Below are 20,833 nucleotides of genomic sequence, written 5' to 3' on the forward strand. Positions count from 1 at the left end.
ATGATTGTTTTTCTAAATAGTCCTGAGGACTATATGCACAATGAAGTTTTCAATCTATGTCTAAAGATTTAACTATTAATTGAGAAAGCCAGGCAATTGCTGGACCCCATTGCTAGTCAGGGAACAAATTTCTGGAGGAGTTTTTTTTAGCAGTTTTAGTCTGGGTGGAGAATGTGTCTACCTGTTATAATCTGCTGTCCTGGTCTGTCACCTGGGTGCCCTGTCCCTTTTTTTTTTTTTAATTTATTTATTATGTATACAATATTCTGTCTGTGTGTATGTCTGCAGGCCAGAAGAGGGCACCGGACCTCATTACAGATGGTTGTGAGCCACCATGTGGTTGCTGGGAATTGAAATCAGGACCTTTGGAAGAGCAGGCAATGCTCTTAACCACTGAGCCATCTCTCCAGCCCCGCCCTGTCCCTTTAAGAGACAAGCCCCACCCACTCCCAACCACCCTTTCCACCAAGACAAGCAGACCTCCTCTCCAGCCTGCTCTCTCTCTTTCCCTTTGGTCCCCCTTCTGAAAAGGTAACTACTGCCTCTCTCCAACTCTCTCTCTGAACCTCTCTCTGCTACCCTCCTTCTCTCCTTCCCTTCCCCCTCCATAACCCACTAAATAAACTCTATACCCAAACTCTCTCTCTGTATGGTGTATCTGTCTCCCACCCGCCAAGGGGACTCGCTGAGGCCTTGGGTGACCCACCACTGCCCTGTTGAAGCCTTGGGTGACCCACCGCTGCCCCTTGTGGGACTGGCCTCCGGTCCCCCATGTCTTTATAAATGATAACACTACCCACCTAGAAAAGGTATCTATAAAAACGAGCAAGCGCTTTATCTTCCCCCAGTGGACTGGATCTTGGTGACGTCAATTTTCCTAGAGCCCATCAGGGTGTTGGTTTCTTATCTGGACCCCTGCCTGGGTAAGGGCTCTCTGTTTTATGTTTACTTATGCACAAACCTGGCCTTTGGCTAAAACATCCCACACTAGGCTGTCCAGTCTAGCATAACATACCTTGGTCTAAGCAACCCAGAAAGTTTTGTGGATACCAGACGAGTAGCCTGGTGTAGCTTAGTTTCAGGAGAATGATCTTTCCCTCTGGTGTCCTTCAACCTGAGGGATTGAGCTGTTCATTATTTCTTTACCATGAATGTAGGACCCTGGGCATCTTGGTACACATCTGCCAAGACAAGTTCTATAGAACAAGAAGGTAGGCTGGAGTCTCAGTTTACCCTGAGGCAACACTTGGTTCCAAGACCACAAGCAGAGACCACCCCATGCTCTACCCAGGAACAGTCCATCCAAAGGAAATTCCTAATGTTCCAACTATTGTCAATAAGATCACTTGACACCCCTTAGCCCAGCACACACCCATCCCCTTTTTGCCAGGGCACCCCTAGACAAATGTCAGTCAATCAGGGGTCCTGAACCTTAAAAAATCCCTCTGCTATTGTAAAAACCCCACCTCAACTGTGCTCAGGGCTCTTGGATCCTGCCAATACATTGGGCACTCAGAGTGTAAGAACAAAGGTTCTTTGCTTTTACATACAGGACTTGGTCTCCTTGTTGGTTCTTGGGGGAGTCCATGGATCTGGGTCTAACAATGGAGTCTCAGGCAGCACCAGGTTGTGGCATGTCATCAGAATATTAATAGGTTCCTTTGATCTTAGGGCTGTTCGTTGGGCATCCAGGTCAGCAGCCCAGCAGCGGAAGACAGAAGTTGTAGAAGGAGGCAAATAACCTCTAGGAGGGCCAAGATTTTTTCAATGTCCTTTTTTTCCAGTTGTGAGAAGCCCTTTTTTTTCCCCAAAGATTATATGGACTTGCCTGGTAGTAAAGAGAATAATTCACTGATGGTCCATGCATATGGTGGTGGACTTTGCTTTCCCCATCGGGAAACCCAGGTCAGATCAGTCTGCTCTCTGGGTTTGAGGCACCTGGCTAGGGCTCAAATCATTTTGGTTGAAGTAACTACTGCATCTCCCATGGGCCTGCTTTCCTCTGACCATCGTGGATGAGCACCTGCGTCATCAGGGAAGAGGGTAGATCAGGCCCTGCCTTGAAATCAGATATTCACCTGCTTCTTCCTCCTGTCTCCTGAGTGCTGGGATTAAAGTCTGCAGGCATAATTTTCTATTCTGCCAGCCAGCTCTCAAATAATCACACAGAAACTTATTATCAGTTATAAAAGCTCAGCCTATAGCTTAGGCTTGTTACTAACTACCTCCTACAACTTAAATAAACGTGTATCTCTTACTATATTCTACCACGTGATTTCGGTACCTTTCCTCAGTGTGGCACGCTCATCTTGCTTCTTCCTGAGTCTCCTGGTAATTCCAACTTCTTTCATCCCAGCACTTTCTCCCTGTCTGCAAGTAGTCCCACCTAACTTATTCCTGCCTAGCTATAGGTCACTTATCTCACACATCCTCACAGTGGATGAAAAGATTATTACACAACAGAAGTCCTTCTGCAGAATCATAAGGGTTTTGATCCGCTTTACTTAATTTTTCTGATTTGTAACTTGCCTTTCCTGATTTATTTGCATCAGTATAGATTGTAGGGCCTTCGGTTATTGATGTGTCCCATACAATGAGAGGAAGGATCCAATTAGTTCTCTTTATAAGTTGAATTGGTGTGGGAGAATTGTCTGTATTCGGTCAATCATACTATAAATAAACATTGATTGGCCAGGCAGGAAATATAGGTGGGAAAAACAGACAGGAAGTAGAAATGATGTAATGAGAACAGGAGAATTCTGGGAAGGAGGAAGTTGATTCCTCCCACTCCTGCCCAGACTACTGAAGCAGCAGGATGTGATCTGCCTCACTGAAAAAGGTACTGAGCCACATTGCTAACACAGATCAGAAAAATGGGTTAATCAAGATGTGAGAGTTAGCCAGTGAGAGGCTAGAGCTGATGGACCAATCAGCTTATAATTTATTGAGACCTATATGTGATTTTCTTTGGGGCTTGCCAGCTGTGGGGAACTGGGTGGGACAAAAGCCCCCAACAAGCAGGCCCCCGTTCATGTTACCTTCAATTCTCTTGTTTTTTGGAATAGTTGTTACTAATCTCTCCCAAAAATTACCAGATCTTTTCCAGTGTTCATTTTCTTCCCATAACTTGTCAATTTCATTATTATTAAAAGGTACTATAATTTCTGGTAGGTTTATTCCTGCTAATTGATGAAGTCTCAATTTTCCCTTTAAAATTAACTCAGAGACCATTTTTACATAAGTTTTTAATTTTTTATTTGGTTTATGTGATAAAAAGATCCATTCTATCATAATATTTTCCTTCTGTATTAAAATTCCTCCAGGGGAATGTTTGGAGAATTATATGCATTAAGATATATTGCATTAAGATTCAGGCCAGGCGGTGGTGGTGCACGCCTTTAATCCCAGCACTTGGGAGGCAGAGGCAGGCGGATCTCTGTGAGTTCGAGACCAGCCTGGTCTACAAGAGCTAGTTCCAGGACAGGCTCCAAAACCACAGAGAAACCCTGTCTCGAAAAACCAAAAAAAAAAAAAAAAAAAAAAAAAAAAAGATTCAGATCCACACAATCCACTTGTGCCTTCTGTAATTTCTCTTCAGTCAAAGTTAATTCTCTCTCAGCTTCAGCTGATAATTCCTAGGACAATTTAAGTCCTTGTTACTATCTAAGGTTTTGTTAAAATTAATCATGTCATCAGGACCTATACCAATAGTACACTGTAGGTGGGAAATGTTTCCTAGCAATCTTTAGAAGTCATTAAGAATCTGCAATAGATCTCTCTTAATTTGTACTTTCTAATTTCTTGTAAACTTATTTTATAACCTAAATAATTAATAGAACCTCTACTTTGTACTTTTTCAGGAGCAATTTGTAATCCCCAACAAGGCAAAATTTTCTTTACTTCTTCAAACATTCTTTTTAAAGTACCTACATTTGAATCCGATTATAAAATGTCATGCATGTAATGGTAAGCTATAGATTAAGGACATTGCTTTTGTATCATTTCCAATGGCTGATTTACAAAACATTGGCACAGGGTGAGGCTATTTAACATTCCCTGTGGGAGAATCTTCCATTGATATCTCTTACCAGGCTGAGAATTATAAGTAGGTACTGTGAAGGCAAATTTTCTCTCTTTTTCTTGTGAAGGTATAATGAAGAAACAATCTTTTAAAACAGTAACTGTAAGAGACCATCCTTTAGACAATAAAGAAAGCAAAAGAATGCCAGACTGTAGAGAGCCCATTGGCTAAACCACCTTAATAACGACTCTTAGATCTGTTATCATTCCCTGTTTCCCATATTTCTTTTTTTCCCTTTTTTTATTTTATATTTATTTATTTATTTATTTATTTATTTATTTATTTATTTTGATTTTTCAAGACAGGGTTTCTCTGTAGCTTTTGGTTCCTGTCCTGGAACTAGCTCTTGTAGACCAGGCTGGCCTCGAACTCACAGAGATCCACCTGCCTCTGCCTCCGAGTGCTGGGATTAAAGGCGTGCGCCACCACTGCCCCGCTTTTTTCCCTTTTTTAAAAAAATGATTTTAAAGGTTTATTTATTTATTATGTATACAGTGTTCTGCTTGCATGCCAGAAGAGCGGACCAGATCTTATTATGAATGTTTGTGAGCCACCATATGGTTGCTGGGAATTGAACTCGGGACCTCTGGATGAACAACCAGTGCTCTTAACCTCTGAGCCCTACTCCAGATTTCTTTTTAGCAACAAATGCAGGAAAATTCCAAGGTCTGGTTGATTCTTCAATATACTGAGCATTTTAGTTGCTCCATATTACCTGTTCTAAAGCCTGCAGTTTCTCTGTTATTAAAGGCCAATGTACAACCCATACAGGTTTGTCTGTCAACTATTTTAAAGGTAGGGCTGTTGGTGCCTTTGAAATATCAACAACTATTGTGACCTGTTCTTATACAGCCTGAATGCTCAGTGACTGTTCTTTATAAATCTTGCAGTATTTTTCCCAGAAACATACTTTAATTTATGGTTTGTTTCTAAGATTAGGGGAATGTTAATCTGAGCATTCCATTGCTCTAGCAAATCATGTCCCCACAAATTCATTGCTGTGTTAGCCACACATGGTTTTAATCTTCCTCTCAGTTCTCTGGCCCTATACATTTGACCCATCTCACACTCTGCTTTACCTGAGATAAAATTTCAGTCCCTAAAAACTGAACATTTACATCCTGAAGAGGCAATTTGAGTGCCAACATTCTGATGAAATTATTGTTACATCTGCACCTGATCTTACCAGACCTTAAATGACAATGTCCTTTATTCATATTTTTAATTTTGGTCTTTGTTAATTTATAGAAGTTTGCCAAAATATTCACCTTATGGTTTCTTCTGAATTTTTTGTTCTCTCCTATAACTGTTCTATTATCCAGAGCAATATGGTTTCTTACAATAGGCATTAGATTCTTTGATTTGTCTAGGAAGGAGTTTCCTGTAATATGGCAGGAAATGACTGGATTTAGCATAGAGACCTGTGAGAGGCCCCACATGGAGTTTCCCTATGGCAAAGGATTACCTTGACTATCCCTTATTGACCTACATTCATTAGTCTAATACCTGCCTTTGCCAGACCTTCTGCATAATCCGGAAAGGAGGGGTGTTCTGAATGGATTATGCTTCGAAAAAAACATTGCTTCTAGGAACACCCTGTTTATAAACCCTTTTAAGGTGACCTTGTTTGCTACAGTTGAAACACTTGACATTTCTATTTCTCTTCAAACCTCTGGAAATCACCTCTGCTGTCCAAGCATCATCATGGTCATGTGATTCAATTCAACTCAGTTCATTATATGTCAGATCCATTCCTCCAAAAGTGCTGACCTTGCCTTTAATGGCCTGATTATCCTTTTGCATAGAGAATTAGCATTTTCAAAACCCAGAGATTCAGTTAATATTTCTTTAGCTTCTGAATTTGGTATCATTCTATTTACTACTGAAGTCAGTCTTTGTAGGAAATCTATAAAGGATTTCTTTGTGCCCTGTATAACTTTAGTAAATGACTCAATTTTCTTTCTTACTTCTCCAGTTCTGTCCCAAGTATTCAAAGCTACTATGCAGCATAAATCCGGGATGTGGTCATCATATACAGATCGCCTTTCTATAGTAACATAATTTCCTTCTCCAAGAATTTGATCTTGGGAGATTTACATACCTCTAGCTTTACTCTGTTGTTCAATAATCTTAGCTTTTTTTCTAAACCACGTACTCCATTGTAATTATGGACCAGGCTCTAAAGTACCTTTAAACAGTTCTATCCAGTCTTTAGGGATAATTCTATTACAAACTGACTACAAGTTTAACATTTGCTTCACAAAAGGTGAATGAATGCATGAGACTATTGCTTGTTTAGCTTCTGAATTTGTTATCATTCTATTTACTGAATTGGATCTCCTTAAATCTAACATTGGCACAGGAGTCCATTCTGCTATTACGCTATCATTTGGCAATTCCTGTATGGTTACTGGATATGTTAAGGTTGCTTGAAGACCTTAGGCTGTTCCTCTCTATTCTTATAATACAACACTGAAATTGGTTCTCCATTAAATTCCTTTGTCTAGATTTGAATATCTCTGTGGTCTGTTTTATTAGGTTTTTCTAAGTCCTGCATCTTAGTACTCAGATTAACTAACTTTTTTAGTGACAAAACAGAAATGATAAAGCTGATAATGTTTACAATTGACATTACATAAAATCCCATCTAAATTAGTTATCCTCTCATTTAATTGTTCCATTTTCTAACAAATCTCTCCAATGTAATGGTGTTTCTCCTTTCCTTTCTTTCTTTTTTTTTTTTTTTTCTTTTTAGTTTTTCGAGACAGGGTTTCTCTGTGTAGCTTTGGTAACTGTCCTGGAACTAGCTCTTGTAGACTAGGTTGGCCTCGAACTCGCAGAGATCCGCCTGCCTCTACCTCCCAAGTGTTGGGATTAAAGATGTGCACCACCACTGCCTGGTTGCTTCCCATTTTTTAATGTGGGGAAATTTTTCTTTTTTAAATAATTCCTCCCTTTAAGAATTCCCAATTGTCTGGTATACCAAATCTGAGGCTGATGATGAAGATGTGAGGTTTATTGTTGCTGCGTAGGACAGTAAAAGCCTGGATTTCAAGGCAGCTACCTAGTTTGGCAGCAGTTTGAGAAGGGGGTTCAGGGAGAGAAAAAGAAACAACTAGCCAGGAGAGCAGTGACTCCAGCCACGTGTTGTAGCTCCGGCCTGTGCCAGTGGCTGTAAAGCATAGGCTAATGGCTTTTTCATGAAATCACACCCCAAATGTTAGGTCCCAAATATAGCCATGAATAATAGAAATTCAGAGACAGATACTGGGGTTCAACCTGAAGATCAGAAATACAAAGCAGCCAACCATGGCTCTTACCTCTACCTCAGACCGAAAATGGATGAGATCCTGTCTCCATAAATCCTGAAGATTCCACATACCACTGAGTTCCTGTCTCTTCCCCTTTATATTCCTCTGTCCACCCAGCCATATTGCTCCCGTCTCCACCTCCCTAGTGCTGTGTTAAAGGTGTGTGCCACCACTCCCTATCCTATATATGACTAATATGACTGCTTTGCCCTATGATCTTCAGGCAAACTTCATTTACTAAAACACAAATAATATACTACTATTGACTATCTTTGGACTGCCAGCCTGCCACTAATGACCCAGAGGCTTATTATTAATTATGAAAGACTGGCCTTAGCTTACACTTTTCCCCAACTAGCTCTTATAACTTAATTAACCATTATTTTTTGAATCTATATTCTGCCATGTGGCTTGGTTACCTCTCAGTATGGCACATCCAACTTGCTCTGTGTCTGCTGGCAAACTCCTGTGCCTAGATTCCTCTCCCAGTTTCTCTCTCTCTTGCTCTGCGTGAAAGTCCTGTCTATCATCTCCTCCTAGCTATTGGCCATTTAACTCTTTATTGAACCAATCAGAAGGCACGTTAAGCAGTGACACACCTTTACAGTGTAAACAAATATTCTGCAACAGTATTTACCTTGCTTTACAGTTTCTGTAATTCTGTGTCTGGCTGACTGTTCTTGTTAACTGAAGCATGTCAACCCAGGACCAGTTTTAGTCCTTACAAGTTCACCCTGAGAAAGGATCCCAAGCACCCAGTGTAGTTGCCAGCCATCTTTTGGCTTTGTTTTGCTTTGCTTTGTTTTGTTTTGTTTTGTTTTTTGAGACAGAGTTTCTCTACAGCTTTGAAGCCTGTCCTGAAACTCTCTCTGGAGATCAGGCTGGCCTCAAACTCACTGAGATTGACCTATTTCTGTCTCCTGAGTGCTGGGATTGAAGGTGAGCACCACCACCATGTAGTGATTGCCGGCCATCAAATAAAGACTTTCTATTGGCTTAAACCCATGGCCGAGCAGTCTTCTCTGGCAAAACCCCACATCAATACTAAATGTATCGATTTTTCTTTATCGCATTAAAAAGAAGATTTATTTTATTTTTAACTATGTGTATGTGGGTTCCCTTTGAGGCTGGAGGCATCAGATTCCCTGGAGCTGGGGATATAGACAGTGCTGGACACGCAAATCCTCTGCAATAGCAGTCTAAGCTTTTACCCCCGGAGCCATCTCCCCAGCCCCTCTTTAATGGAATTAGGTTTTGTTTTGCATTTAAAAATACTTTCCTCCGCCGGGCGGTGGTGGTGCACGCCTTTAATCCCAGCACTCGGGAGGGGAGGCAGAGGCAGGCGGATCTCTGGGAGTTCGAGGCCAGCCTGGTCTACAGGAGCTAGTTCCGGGACAGGCACCAAAGCTACAGAGAAACCCTGTCGCGAAAGACAAAAACAAAATGAAACAAAATTCCCCCAGTGTTTTTGTTGCTTTTTTTCTTCACATTTCAGTTTATCTTGCTGAGTAGCATGTTGTGTAGATTCATGTTAACCATTACTAGATAGTTGACTAGTTATCCCAACCCCAAATATAATCCCACCCTTTTCTTACTGATTTGGTATTATATCTTTTTGGTTCGTTTATTTTTCAAAACAGGGTTTCTCTTTGTAACATCCCTGGCTGTCCTGGGACTTGCTTTGTAGAACAGGCTGGCCTCGATTGGTATTATGCCTTGATCATGTTATATTTCCATGTATATTGGATATATTTTTGGACTTTCTAATTGGTTTCATTGACTACACATCAACTTTAGCTCCATTTTTTTGTTATTGTTTTCGGACAAGATCTTAGTGTGTAACCCCATCTGGTCTAGATCTCATTGTATAGAGCAGGCTGGCCTGGAACTCACAAAGACCCACCTGGCTCTGCCTCCTGAGTGCTGGTATTAAAGGTGTGCACCGCCACTTCCTGGACCCCAATTCTTTTTATTAATAAGAAGAACAAAGTGTGATGATACACAATTTTAATTCCAGCACTTTTGATGCAGAATTAAACGGATCTTTGTGAGTTGAAGGCCAGTTCGATCTTTCTAATAAGCTACAGGCCAGCCAGGGCTACATAATAAGACCCCGTCTCAACAAAACAAAAAGCAAAACAAATCATCATCATCGTCTAGGTGGTCATACAGTTCAGTGGTAGGGCACTTGCCTAGCATGCCTGACCTGCTGGAAGCCATAGGCTCAATCCCTAGTCATACACATACACAAATACACATCTCTGACATAGAATGATCAAAATCACAGAGATTAAAAAACAGGGCTATGCTAGCTTTAGGGTGTGGCTCAGTGGTAGAGAGTTTGCACAGCCTGTGTGAGGCCATCAAGGGCTACGACAACTCAACAAAAAGGTAGCCTAGTGCTTGCCAAGGGCTGGCGAGAGAGAATGGGGAGTTACTATTTGATGAGCACGGACTGGCAGGTTTGTAAGAGCAGAAGACTTCCGAGTAGCTGAGGATGTTGCCCAAGACGAGGACTCTTGCACGGTACGTGCAAAGCCCTGGGGTTAATTCTCAGTACTACAAAATGAAAGCAAACGAACAAGTGGCCGATCTGGAGCAGCATGGTTGGTGATGGCTACAGTGGTACTTAATGTTACCTGAACTGTACACTTGAAAGTGCGTAAGATGGGTAAGAAGAAAACATGCACACACACACACACACACACACACACACACACACAGAGTTTATACTTGGTATCCCTGTTTTTATTTTTATAATTTTTTTAAATTTATGTTTATTTTATATCCATTGATGTTTTGGCTACATGTATGTCTGTGTAAGGGTGTCAGATACCCAGGAACTGGAATTACAGACAGTTGTGAGCTGTTATGTGTGTTGGGAGTTGAACTCGGATCCTCTGAAAGAGCAATCACAATCACTAAGCCATCTCTCTAGTCAGTTTACCTGTTTCTAAATTTTTATTTTTCTAACCGGGAGGTGGTGGTGCACTCTTTTAATTCCAGCACTTGGGAGGCAGAGGCGGGCAGATCTCTGTGAGTTTGAGGCCAGCCTGGTCTACAGAACGAGTTCCAGGACAGTCAGAGCTACACACAGAGAAACCCTATCTCAAAAACAAAACCCCAAATTATTTTTCTGACAATTTCTTTTTATTCTATTTTACAAAAATATAGGTCTACCCTGAAGAAAAAACTGGAGTTACACCCCAGGTCCTTTTTCCTAAATTTTTAGTTGGATACAGGAGCTTTTGTTTTGTTTTGTGTTTGTTTTTTTGAGACAGGGTTTCTCTGTTTAGTCCCGGCTGTCCTGGAACTAGCTCTGTAGATCAGGCTAGCCTTGAACTCACAGAGATCTGCGTCCTGAGGACCGGGATTAAAGGTTTATGCCACCACTGACAAGTTAAAAAATATTATTATTTCTTCTATGTGTGCATGGGTATTTTGCCTGCATATATATATATATATATATATATATATATATATGTACCATGTGCGTGCCTGGTGCCCTCAGAGGCCAGAAGAGGGTATCAGACCCCTGGAACTGTAGTTATTCATGGTAGTGAGCTGCCATGTCGGTGCTAAGAACTGAAACCAGGTCCTCGGAAAGAGCAGTCAGTGCTCTTAACTGCTGAGCCATCTTGCAGTGTCTGGAGCTTTTTGATAGTATAAAGGAGAGAGAAGGGATGCAGAAAGAAAGGGAATGCTGGCCACGATTTTCATCATAGGCAACAGACACTAAATGAATTTTTGAAACGAGATACTGAAAGCAGTGCGAGGAAATAATGAAAGAAGTGGGCCAGTGGCTTTCGGGTCCTGAATGAGTTGATAGTAGGAGTATTGGAGAGTGAGCTAGAAAGACAGGAGGCTAAGGAGAAGAAGGCAGTCAAAACTGAGATTGTGGGGCCAGAGGATGGGACTCAGGCAGAAAGAGCACTTGTCTGGTATATTAGAGGCCCTAGGCTCATTCTCAGCATCACAATAAATGCATACATAAATAAAAAATATTAATGGAATTTTCGAGAGATCACAGTCATTGGTAGTAAGAAATGTGGCAATGAGAGGCAGGAACAAGGGTGATCCCCAGAGTAGAGGAGCCAGAAAGGCCGGAGCACCGCAAAAATCCAACATCTTTGGTTGGAGAGAGAGTTCAGCCACGAAGAGCACTGGCTGCTCTTCCAGAGAACACTGGTGCGGTTCCAGTTCCCACATGGCAGCTCATCCTATGTAGCCATAGTTTCAGGGCTCTGCTTCCCTTTTTTGGCCTAAGGGGCACCAACCCACAAGTGGTGTACAGAGATATATGCAGGCAAAACACCCATACTCATAAAATAAAATTTAAAAATACTAAATGACTTAGGACTGGTCAGATGATGTAGTGGTTGCCTCTGAAAATGATTATCTGAGTTCAATTCTCAAGACCAACATGGTGGAAAAGAACCAACTTGCTCAACTGGAAGTCTTCTGACATCTACAGGTACTCATGTCCCATACACACCCAAATACACACAAAATAAATAACTATAATTTCTTTTATAAGGATTTGAGCTGGGCAGTGGTAGTGCACACCTTTAATCCCAGCACTCAGGAGGCAGAGGCAGGTGAATCTCTCTAAAGTTCCGGGCTAGCCCTGTCTACAAGATAAGTTCTAGGCCAGCCAGGGCTACACAGCTTGTCTCAAAAAAAGAAAAAATGTATTTGGGAAAAAAATCATTCACCGAGTGTGGTGGGGTATGGTCTTTAATCCCAGTATTCAGGAGGCAGAGTCATGAGGATCTCTGTGAGTCCCAGGCCAGACTGGTCTTCATAATGAATTTCAGAATAGCCAGGCTATGTAGAGAGATGCTCTCTCAGAAAACAAACAAAGCAAAGCAAACAACAAAGCAAAATAAAATCATGTAACAGAACGCTGAAATCACCAAGAACGATGACAATGATAATTAATGACCGGGAATCAGAAGCTAAATTTTAAAAATGAGCGTGAGCTATGGACCAGCACTGCAGTCTCCGGGTTTAAAGCTCTTCCTGTCAGAAAAACTTTAAAGGAGTCAACGCTTTGAGAAGGGAGTCTTTGCTAGGACGGGGCGGAGTCTCGAGGGGGCGGGACGAAGGGGGGCGGAACCTCGTGGGCGGGGCGAGGCGGGCACGGGGAGAGGGGCGGGTCCTCTAGGGGGCGGGGCGGGCACAGGGAGAGGGGCGGGTCCTCTAGGGGCAGGGCGGGCACGGGGAGAGGGGCGGGTCCTCGTGGGGGCGGGGCGCGGCGGGCACGGCGAGCGAGGCGGAGTCTGTGTTTCGGTCAGGCTGCGGCTGCGGCTGCGGCTGGAGTGGTGTACTTCTGAGGAGCGAGGCCAAGGCCTGGGCCCAGCCCGGAGCCGCTGCCCGACCCGAGCCTCCTGGAGCCCCCTCGCCGGCTGATCTTAGGGGTGGGCTCGGGCTCGGCCCGCCGCCGCACGCAGGACCGAGACTGCATGCCGGAGGACCAGGCCCACGCAGCCATGGTGAGCTAGCGCGGCCTGCCTACCCCCACAATCCCCGGGTGGCCCGAGGACACCGGGCAGCCTAGCCTCCTCACTCTTCTTCCCTCACCCCCGTCTCCGCCTTCTCCGGCCCGTCGTTCCCCATCCAGCAGGAGAGAATCCCTTTAGGGGACATCCTTTAATCTCCCTCCTCTCCGGTGACACCCTTTTGTCCCCCCGTGACAGCCTCCTTCGCGTTCTCATTCCTCCTAACCCCCGTTCTTAACCCTTCCCTTTTCTCCTCAACCATTCTCCCTTTCTCCTCTGTAATCGTTAGCCCCCCCCCTCCCTGTTTTTCGTTCCCGCATTTGCTTGCTTTCCCTCCTCGTCCCCCTTCCCCCTTCACCATTTTATCTCCGCTGTCCCCTTGGTCCTCGACCATCCGCATTTCCTCTGCCCCTTGTCGGATGTCCCCCGTCGCCGGCTCGCACATCTGTCCCTTTTTTCCTTCTTCAGACTTCAGGGGGCTAAGCAGGAACAATTTGAAGGCGATTGCTTTCCGGGAGCTGTTGGGCGGGCACGTACAGATTCGAAGCCTGCCTTTCCCTTTTCTGTTTTGGAGGGTGGAAAGGGGGAGATGGGAGGTATGGAGAAATAGTCTGGAAGCTTTACTACCTAGTGTCATTGCAAAAAAATTGAGTGATAGTGTGTTACAGAGAACATATTGTGTCCGTATGTGATCATCTGGCTTTTGACAGATATATCTAAAAAGGTTTTGAAAATTTTTGTTTCGAGTGTGTTTGCATGTGGAATTACAGTTACAGAAATTAAAAGCCTTTTTAAATTTGCAAACATGACAGTTATTGCTCAGAACAAATGATTTGTTTTTGTTGGGAGGCAGAGACCAAGGGCGTTTGAGGTCTGAACATCACCTTGGCAGTCAGATTGTGACAGTCTTCTGAATTCCTTTTCTAAAGGTGCGTCTGTTTTGCCCTTTCTGCCCTTTCTTGGAGGGACCTTTCCTTTGCACATTTTCCTTCTGCTTCAAAATGGCTGTGGCTACAGCCCTTTGTAAGTGAGTTGAATTACCTATGTTTTGCAGTATGAATATTGAAAACATTGTTCCGTCATATACAGTAAGCTAAATTTTGATCTACCTTCTAGTCAAAGGAATAATACATTCTACTGAAAAGGATTCAGGCTAATCATAGTTTCCTCGTTTCTTTATTTCTCCATCTAATTTTTAGGAAAGTCATTTACTGTCTGGCTGTTTAACATGTAAACATTATATGTTTAATACATTCCCTAGCTCCCTTGACTCTGCCATTCATATGCTGTCATTCTCCAGTGACATTACTGTCATTGTGTGCTAATCTGTTCCTTCCTGTAGAATCTAGATTTCGGAAACGGCTTTGCCTTACGTATCCCTTTATTTCCAGGGCCCTGATCAGGTAGACACTTGAATGATTCGATTATTGGTCTTATTTCCCCAGCTGACAAGCACAGTCTCACACTGAAATTGAAGGCACCTAGCAGACTGAAGCATCTTGCTTTTGGTGTGAAAAGGAAGATAGTGGGCTGTCGTGATAGTGACAGACCAAAGAGCCATTTTTCTGGAGAAGATACCATACTAGACTTTTGGAAATGTGGGCCTTCCCACTGGGATTCAAAAGAGTCACTTGAGCTGGGCCTGAAACATGTATATGCAATATTTGGGAATGAAGGAGAAAGCTTCATTATAAATTTAAGTAGAAGGATGAACGAAATTTAAGATGTGTTGTGAAAGCCAGGTATGGTGGCGCATGCATATAGTCCCAGCACTAGGGAGGCAGAGGTAGGCAGAACTCTGTGAGTTCAAGGCCAGCCTGGTTTACAGAGCGAATTCCAGGACAGCCGGGCTACATAGAGAAATCCTGTCTCGGGGGGAAAAAGAAAGAAAAGATGTGTAGTGAAGGGTTTCTGTTTACTACCTGGAAGGAGATAGGATGTGTATAGGAAATGAGGTGAGAAAGATACTGTCTTAGTCCATTTAGGGTGCTATAACAAAATATCAGCTGGCAAACTTACAGAAAAATGTAAGAGTTTTGAAGTATAGGATATCCAGGAACAGGTGCCAATACACTCGTTGTCTGAAAGGTGTTTTCTTTTTTTGTGTGTGTGGATGTGTGTTAACATGGGTGCATGCATGTATAAGTGCTCATGTACATGTGTATGTATATATGAATGTATGTGTGTGTAGGCCAGAGTTGCTTTTTTAAATTAAAATTTCTTTGAGATTTTTAATATGCAAAATGCCTGTGTGTATGATATGTACTGCTTGTGTGCCTGGAGGTCAGAAGAGGGTGTCAGAGCCCCTGGAACTGAAATTATACATGGTTGTAAGAATGAATTGAACCGGGGCTGGAGAGATGGCTCAGTGGTTAAGAGCATTGCCTGCTCTTCCAAAGGTCCTGAGTTCAATTCCCAGCAACCACATGGTGGCTCACAACCATCTGTAATGAGATCTGGCGCCCTCTTCTGGCCTGCAGGCATACACGCAGACAGGATATTGTATACATAATAAATAAATAAATAAATAAATAAATAAGAATGAATTGAACCCTGGTTCTTTGAAAGAGCAACAAGTGTTCTTCACTGTGAGCTATCTCCCTAATCCTCTTATTTATTTAATTTTTTGAGACAGGATCCCTTACTGAAACTGAAGCTTGTCCATTTGTCTAGACTGGTTGGCCAGTGAGCTTCAGAGATGTGTCTATCTCTGCTTCCCGGGCCAGAGTTCTGGGCACACATCGCCATGCCCAGCTTTTATATGGGTGCTGAGGATGTGAGTTCAGGTCCTCCTGCTTTCCAGGACAGCATTTATACGACCGCTTGCATTTATTTGCCCAGCCCTTTCTTTTACCCCTCCCTACAGCAAAGCCTCAGTGTGGCCCTGTGTAGTGGAGGATAATCTTGAACTTCTGAGCCACCTGCCTCAGCTTCCCTGGTGCTGAGATTTTAGGTGTGTGTCACAACACCTGGATTATGTGAGCCGTGTTGAACCCAGACCCTTGTGCATGCCAGATAAGAACTCTGTCATCTGAGCTATACCCTGAGTCGCATCCCACTCCTCCCCCCTTGTTAAATATGTTTTGTATATTTTATTTTTTGGAGGCAGGATTTCTCTGTGTATCCCTGGCTGTCTTGGAAGTAGCTCAGTTTACAAGGCTATCCTCGAACTCAGAGATACACCTACCTCTGCTGGGGTTAAAGACATAAACTACTACTGCCCGGCTTCCTTATTTGAGTAGCCTTGCTATCTGGCTTGCCATGTAGTTCTGGCTGGCCTCCACCTGGAGGGTGTCTGCTTGCCACAGCCACCTGAGTGCTGGCATGCACCACCATGCCCAGTGTCTAGTGGGAGTTTTTGCACTGGTTCATAGACGCATGTTTTCCCTGTACTTGTTGGATAAGCAAGGCTGCTCCCTGGGGCTTCTTTTAAATAAGAGCACTAGTCTCATTCAGAGGGTTCTGCCTAACTGATCTAATCACTTTCTGAAGGCATAATCTTGTAGGCTAGAATCGTAAGGCACTCATCATAAGCATTTGGGGGAAATACAATCAAACCACAGCAGATACTTGGGCGTTATTGGGTTTTTGTTGTTTTGTTTTGTTTTTCGAGACAGGGTTTCTCTAGCTTTGGAGCCTGTCCTGGAACTCGCTCTGTAGACCAAGTTGGTGTCAGACTCACAGAGATCTGCCTGTCTCTGCCTCCCGAGTGCTGGGATAAAAAACATGTTCCATAACTGCCTGGCCAGCTTTATTGTGCTTTAAACTTCATGTTAAACTGACTTGTGTTGTTCTTGCTTGTTCAAATATGTATGCACAGTAAGAGTGTATGGGAGGGTGAAAAAGGAAAGTACTGACCTATTGGGAGCCGGAAATTACTAGTAGGGGCTACTTTTTGTTTTCCTTGCACAGTGTGTTTAATATATTTTTAGTAAATAATTGAATGGTTATTAGAAAGCTTTGTAGTATATATTTTCTTTTCTTTTTTTTTTTTTTTTGAATTTTCGAGACAGGGTTTCTCCGTAGCTTTTGGTTCCTGTCCTGGAACTAGCTCTTGTAGACCAGGCTGGCCTCGAACTCACAGAGATCCGCCTGCCTCTGCCTCCCGAGTACTGGGATTAAAGGCGTGCGCCACCACCGCCTGGCTGTAGTATATATTTTCAAATGTTTGTTATGATGCATTGCATACTTGAGATATTTAAGGCAGCGATTCTCAGAGTTTACTGTGAATCAGGAAGGGTTTGTTGGGCTCCGTGCCTCTAGAGTTTGATTCATTAAGTTTGGAGTTGAGCCTGAGAGTTTTCTTTCAAGAACTCTTGTAGTGCTGATACGTAAGGCCTAAGACAGTTCTGACCTTCCATTCATCTAACAGTGTTTCTGCCATTTGACTGTGTTTGCATTGGTAATATCACAGATTGTGAAATAGGTGTGGTCCCTGCCTTTTTATGTTTGTGAATGTAGAGTAGTTTTTAGGTGTGAAAGGTTTAGCATACTTAAAATGTGCTAAGAAAGACATGGTGGCATCATGGAGTATGATAGTCAGTGGTGACTTTGGAAAGGATCCTTCTTTCAAATGGAGACCTGAGGAATTAATTTAAGAGAGTTCTGTTGTGGAGAGGCTGGTATAGTTAGAAGGAACCACATGTGCCGTTGACTTGTCATCCAAGAAAGTCAAGGAAATCCTGGTTGTCCTGCCTGCTACTCCTCAAAAGACAAAAAACAAAATAACAACAAAAACCCCTAGGTCACACTCATCTCTGTTATGCAGCTCTTTCATAGGATATATCTCAATTGCTATATTGTTATACTTTTAGCTGTTGTTGTTGATTATTAGAGTGTCTCATCTTCAGAGTATAAGACATGGATGCAGAGATGGCTTCTGGCCAGCTGCTGAGACCTGGATGATACTGTATAGGCACCTTTATTGCAGTGGTTTAAATAAATAAATAAAAACTGGATACAGTGGCATATGACTTTAATCTCAGCACTTGGGAAGCAGAGAGAGGCAGAAGGTTCTCTGAGTTCAAGGCCAGCCTGGTCTTATAAGGAGTTTTAGGACAGTCAGGACTACATAGAAAGACTCAGTTTCAAAAACAAAATTCACATGAGGAAATAGTGACTGGTTAAGAGCACTTGATGTTCTTCCAAGGGATCTAAGTTCAATGTCCAGCACCAACATCAGGTAGTTCACAGCTACCTGGAACCCCAGCTCCAGGGAATTTGGTTTCCACAGACACCAGTATTTATATGCACATATTCTGACATACATACTTATAAATCAAATTAAATCTTTTAAAAAGTGGTGGAAGTGTAATAGGGACTATTGCGAGAAGATAGATGGGGACAGAGAGGTAGAGAGAATGGAGGGAGGGCCAACAAAACACATGTGACAGTGCCATAAAGGACCCTGGGAAGAAATTGCTTAGTGGTTCAAAGTGCTTCTGATGCTCCTCCATAGGACTTCAGTTTGGGTCTCAGTACCCCCATCTTATGATTCAGAACCTCTTGTAACTCTAGCTCCAGAGGATGTGATGCCCTCTTCTGGCCTCTGAGTGCCTCAGGCACCTGCACTCACATCCACATACTCAGACATGAATGCAACATAATTAAAATATATTAGAAACAACAGTATAATAGTTGAATGTGAAATGTCTCCCATATGCTCCAGTGTCTAAAGTTAGCCCGTATGGTCTTCTGTTGTAGGCTGTAGAACCTGTAAGAGGTAATGCCTACCTGGGGAAGTGCGTTACCACGGGGCATGTTTTTTTTTTTTTTTTTTTTTTTCCCGAGACAGGGTTTCTCTGTGGCTTTAGAGCCTGTCCTGGAACTAGCTCTGTAGACCAGGCTGGTCTCGAACTCACAGAGATCCGCCTGCCTCTGCCTCCCGAGTGCTGGGATTAAAGGCATGCGCCACCATCGCCCGGCTTGGGGCATGCTTTTTGAGTTAAAGCTGGGCCTGATTTAGGCCTTGGCTCTTTGCTGTCTACCTGCTGATGTAAGCAGCTGCCTCACCTCTCCTGACATGTCATTCCCACGATGGCAGAACATAGTCTTGAACTGTGAGCCAAATCAATCTTTCCCTTTAATTGTTCTTGTCGGGTAGTCCTAGCACTGTGACGAGAAAAGTCACGGATACCAAAGATGCTGAAAGTAAAGCGTATAGATAAAGGCATGAGGATAAGGGCACAACTGTTGTGCTCTTAAGCTCATGGTAGCTCTGGTCACTTGTGTTACAAGATCTACCCTAGACTGGGCTCATCACTAATCTGTCATGGAGAGGGAGAGGCTCATGAGTCCTATTCTTCTCTGACTTGAAAATAGAAAGGGGGCTAGTTAGGAAGAGTAAGGGGGTCAGTGGGAAGGGGGCAAGAGAGAATAAGGCCGGGAGCTTAGGTTAGTGCATACTTAGTCTCAGGTGACAACAGGAAGATCGGGAGTTCAGAGTCATTCTTGGTGATTTTCAGGTCTGGTGTGGGCAGTCCTTCTGTATATGTGTTGCTTTTATTGGTTAATGAATAAAGAAGCTGGCTTGGCCTGTGATAGGGCAAAGTAGAGCTGTTACGCCCAAATCCGTGGGTCCCCACAAAAGCCAACAAAGGAGACCAAGTCCCATATGTAAAAGCAAAGAGCCTTTATTTTAATCAAGTTTGCAAACTCGGTCTCTCCACATGTTCAACGTATTGGAATATCTAGAGAGCCCCAAGTTTAATTAGAATTGTGTTTTTATAGTAGTAAAGGTGGGGGTGAGGGGTCTCTGAGGTTCAGGACCCCTGATTGGCTGACATTTGTCTAGGGGTGTCCTGGTGAAGTGCTGGCAGGTGTTTCTTTCTACAGTGCTTGGAATGCCAGGAATTTCCTTTGAATGGTCTGCTTTTGGGTTGGGGTCGGGTAATCTTGGCCTGCCAGGCATTGTCTCAGGGTAAACTATTGAGACTCCAGACTCCATTTAAATTTATCAATGGCCAGAGTCCCAGGTGATAATGGTTGGAGGAAGTAAAGAACTTCCTTTCTGCCCAGACTTAGATTATCATGGCTGGCTCTTACAGAGCTAGGTGGGGAAAATTAAACTGAATGCTGGGAGAGAGAAGGCAAAGTCAGCGAAAAGCCATGTAGCACTGCCAGAGACAGACAGAAACTTGCCGGTAAACCACACCCACATGGCGTTTCACAGATTAGTAGAAAAGGGTTAAATTAAGATGCTAGAGCTAGCCGGGCGGTGGTGGCGCAAGCCTTTAATCTCAGCACTCGGGGAGGCAGATCTCTGTGAGTTCAAGGCCAGCTTGGTCCACAAGAGCTAGTTCCAGGACAGGCTCTAAAGCTACAGAGAAACCCTGTCTTGAAAAAAAAAATAAGCTAGAGCTAATAGGCCAAGCAGTGATTTAATTAATATAGTTTCTATGTGATTATTTCAAGCCTGGGCAGCCAGGAATAAACAAGCAGCCTCCTACTACAGAGGTCAGCCTGTGCTACAAGAGACCCTCTCAAAAAGCAAAACAGAGTAACAACAAAAGTCACTAAAGGTAGCGTGAAGGTTTAGCAGGATGTGTTCTAGAAACTGTGATTTTAGCATTGAAGGTGTGGTAGATTAGACAAACAAACCTGTGATCAGACTGAGAAGACCCTGAGTCACATTAAAAACCTTAGTTTCTTGAAAAGCTTGTTGTTTACTGCTTTTTTGAGATGGGCTTTTGCAATATCCAGGCTGGACTTGAGTGATAGATTCAGGTGATCCTGTGCCTCACCCTCCCAAGTGCTAGGCCCGCAGGTTCAGCCATGGTCACCAGGTGGAAAGACTTCACAGGAAGTAGTGTCAAATTTGAGATGGAGGAAGGATGGCCCTTAAGTGAATTATGAAACTTGGTCTGGGATGAGGACAGCTTTTGTTCAGTACGAGTAGCAGTGTATAATCTCTCACTATGTCATAATAGCAATTTCCTTGA

At 43.2% G+C, this 20,833-nt stretch overlaps 1 protein-coding gene across 1 annotated transcript in view; it reads left to right on the top strand.

The window, feature by feature from the left end:
• Nucleotides 1-12,685: 12,685 nt before the first annotated feature.
• Nucleotides 12,686-20,833, top strand: part of Zyg11b (zyg-11 family member B, cell cycle regulator) — a 65,015-nt gene continuing 56,867 nt past the window's right edge. The window contains exon 1 of the mRNA XM_057783764.1: nt 12,686-12,887. Within this exon, the coding sequence (XP_057639747.1) occupies nt 12,858-12,887 (30 nt within the window). The 5' untranslated portion in view covers nt 12,686-12,857. The remainder of the gene's footprint in view (nt 12,888-20,833) is intronic.

Source organism: Chionomys nivalis, chromosome 11 (assembly GCF_950005125.1).
Source record: "Chionomys nivalis chromosome 11, mChiNiv1.1, whole genome shotgun sequence".
NCBI classification, from domain to species: Eukaryota; Metazoa; Chordata; class Mammalia; order Rodentia; family Cricetidae; genus Chionomys; species Chionomys nivalis.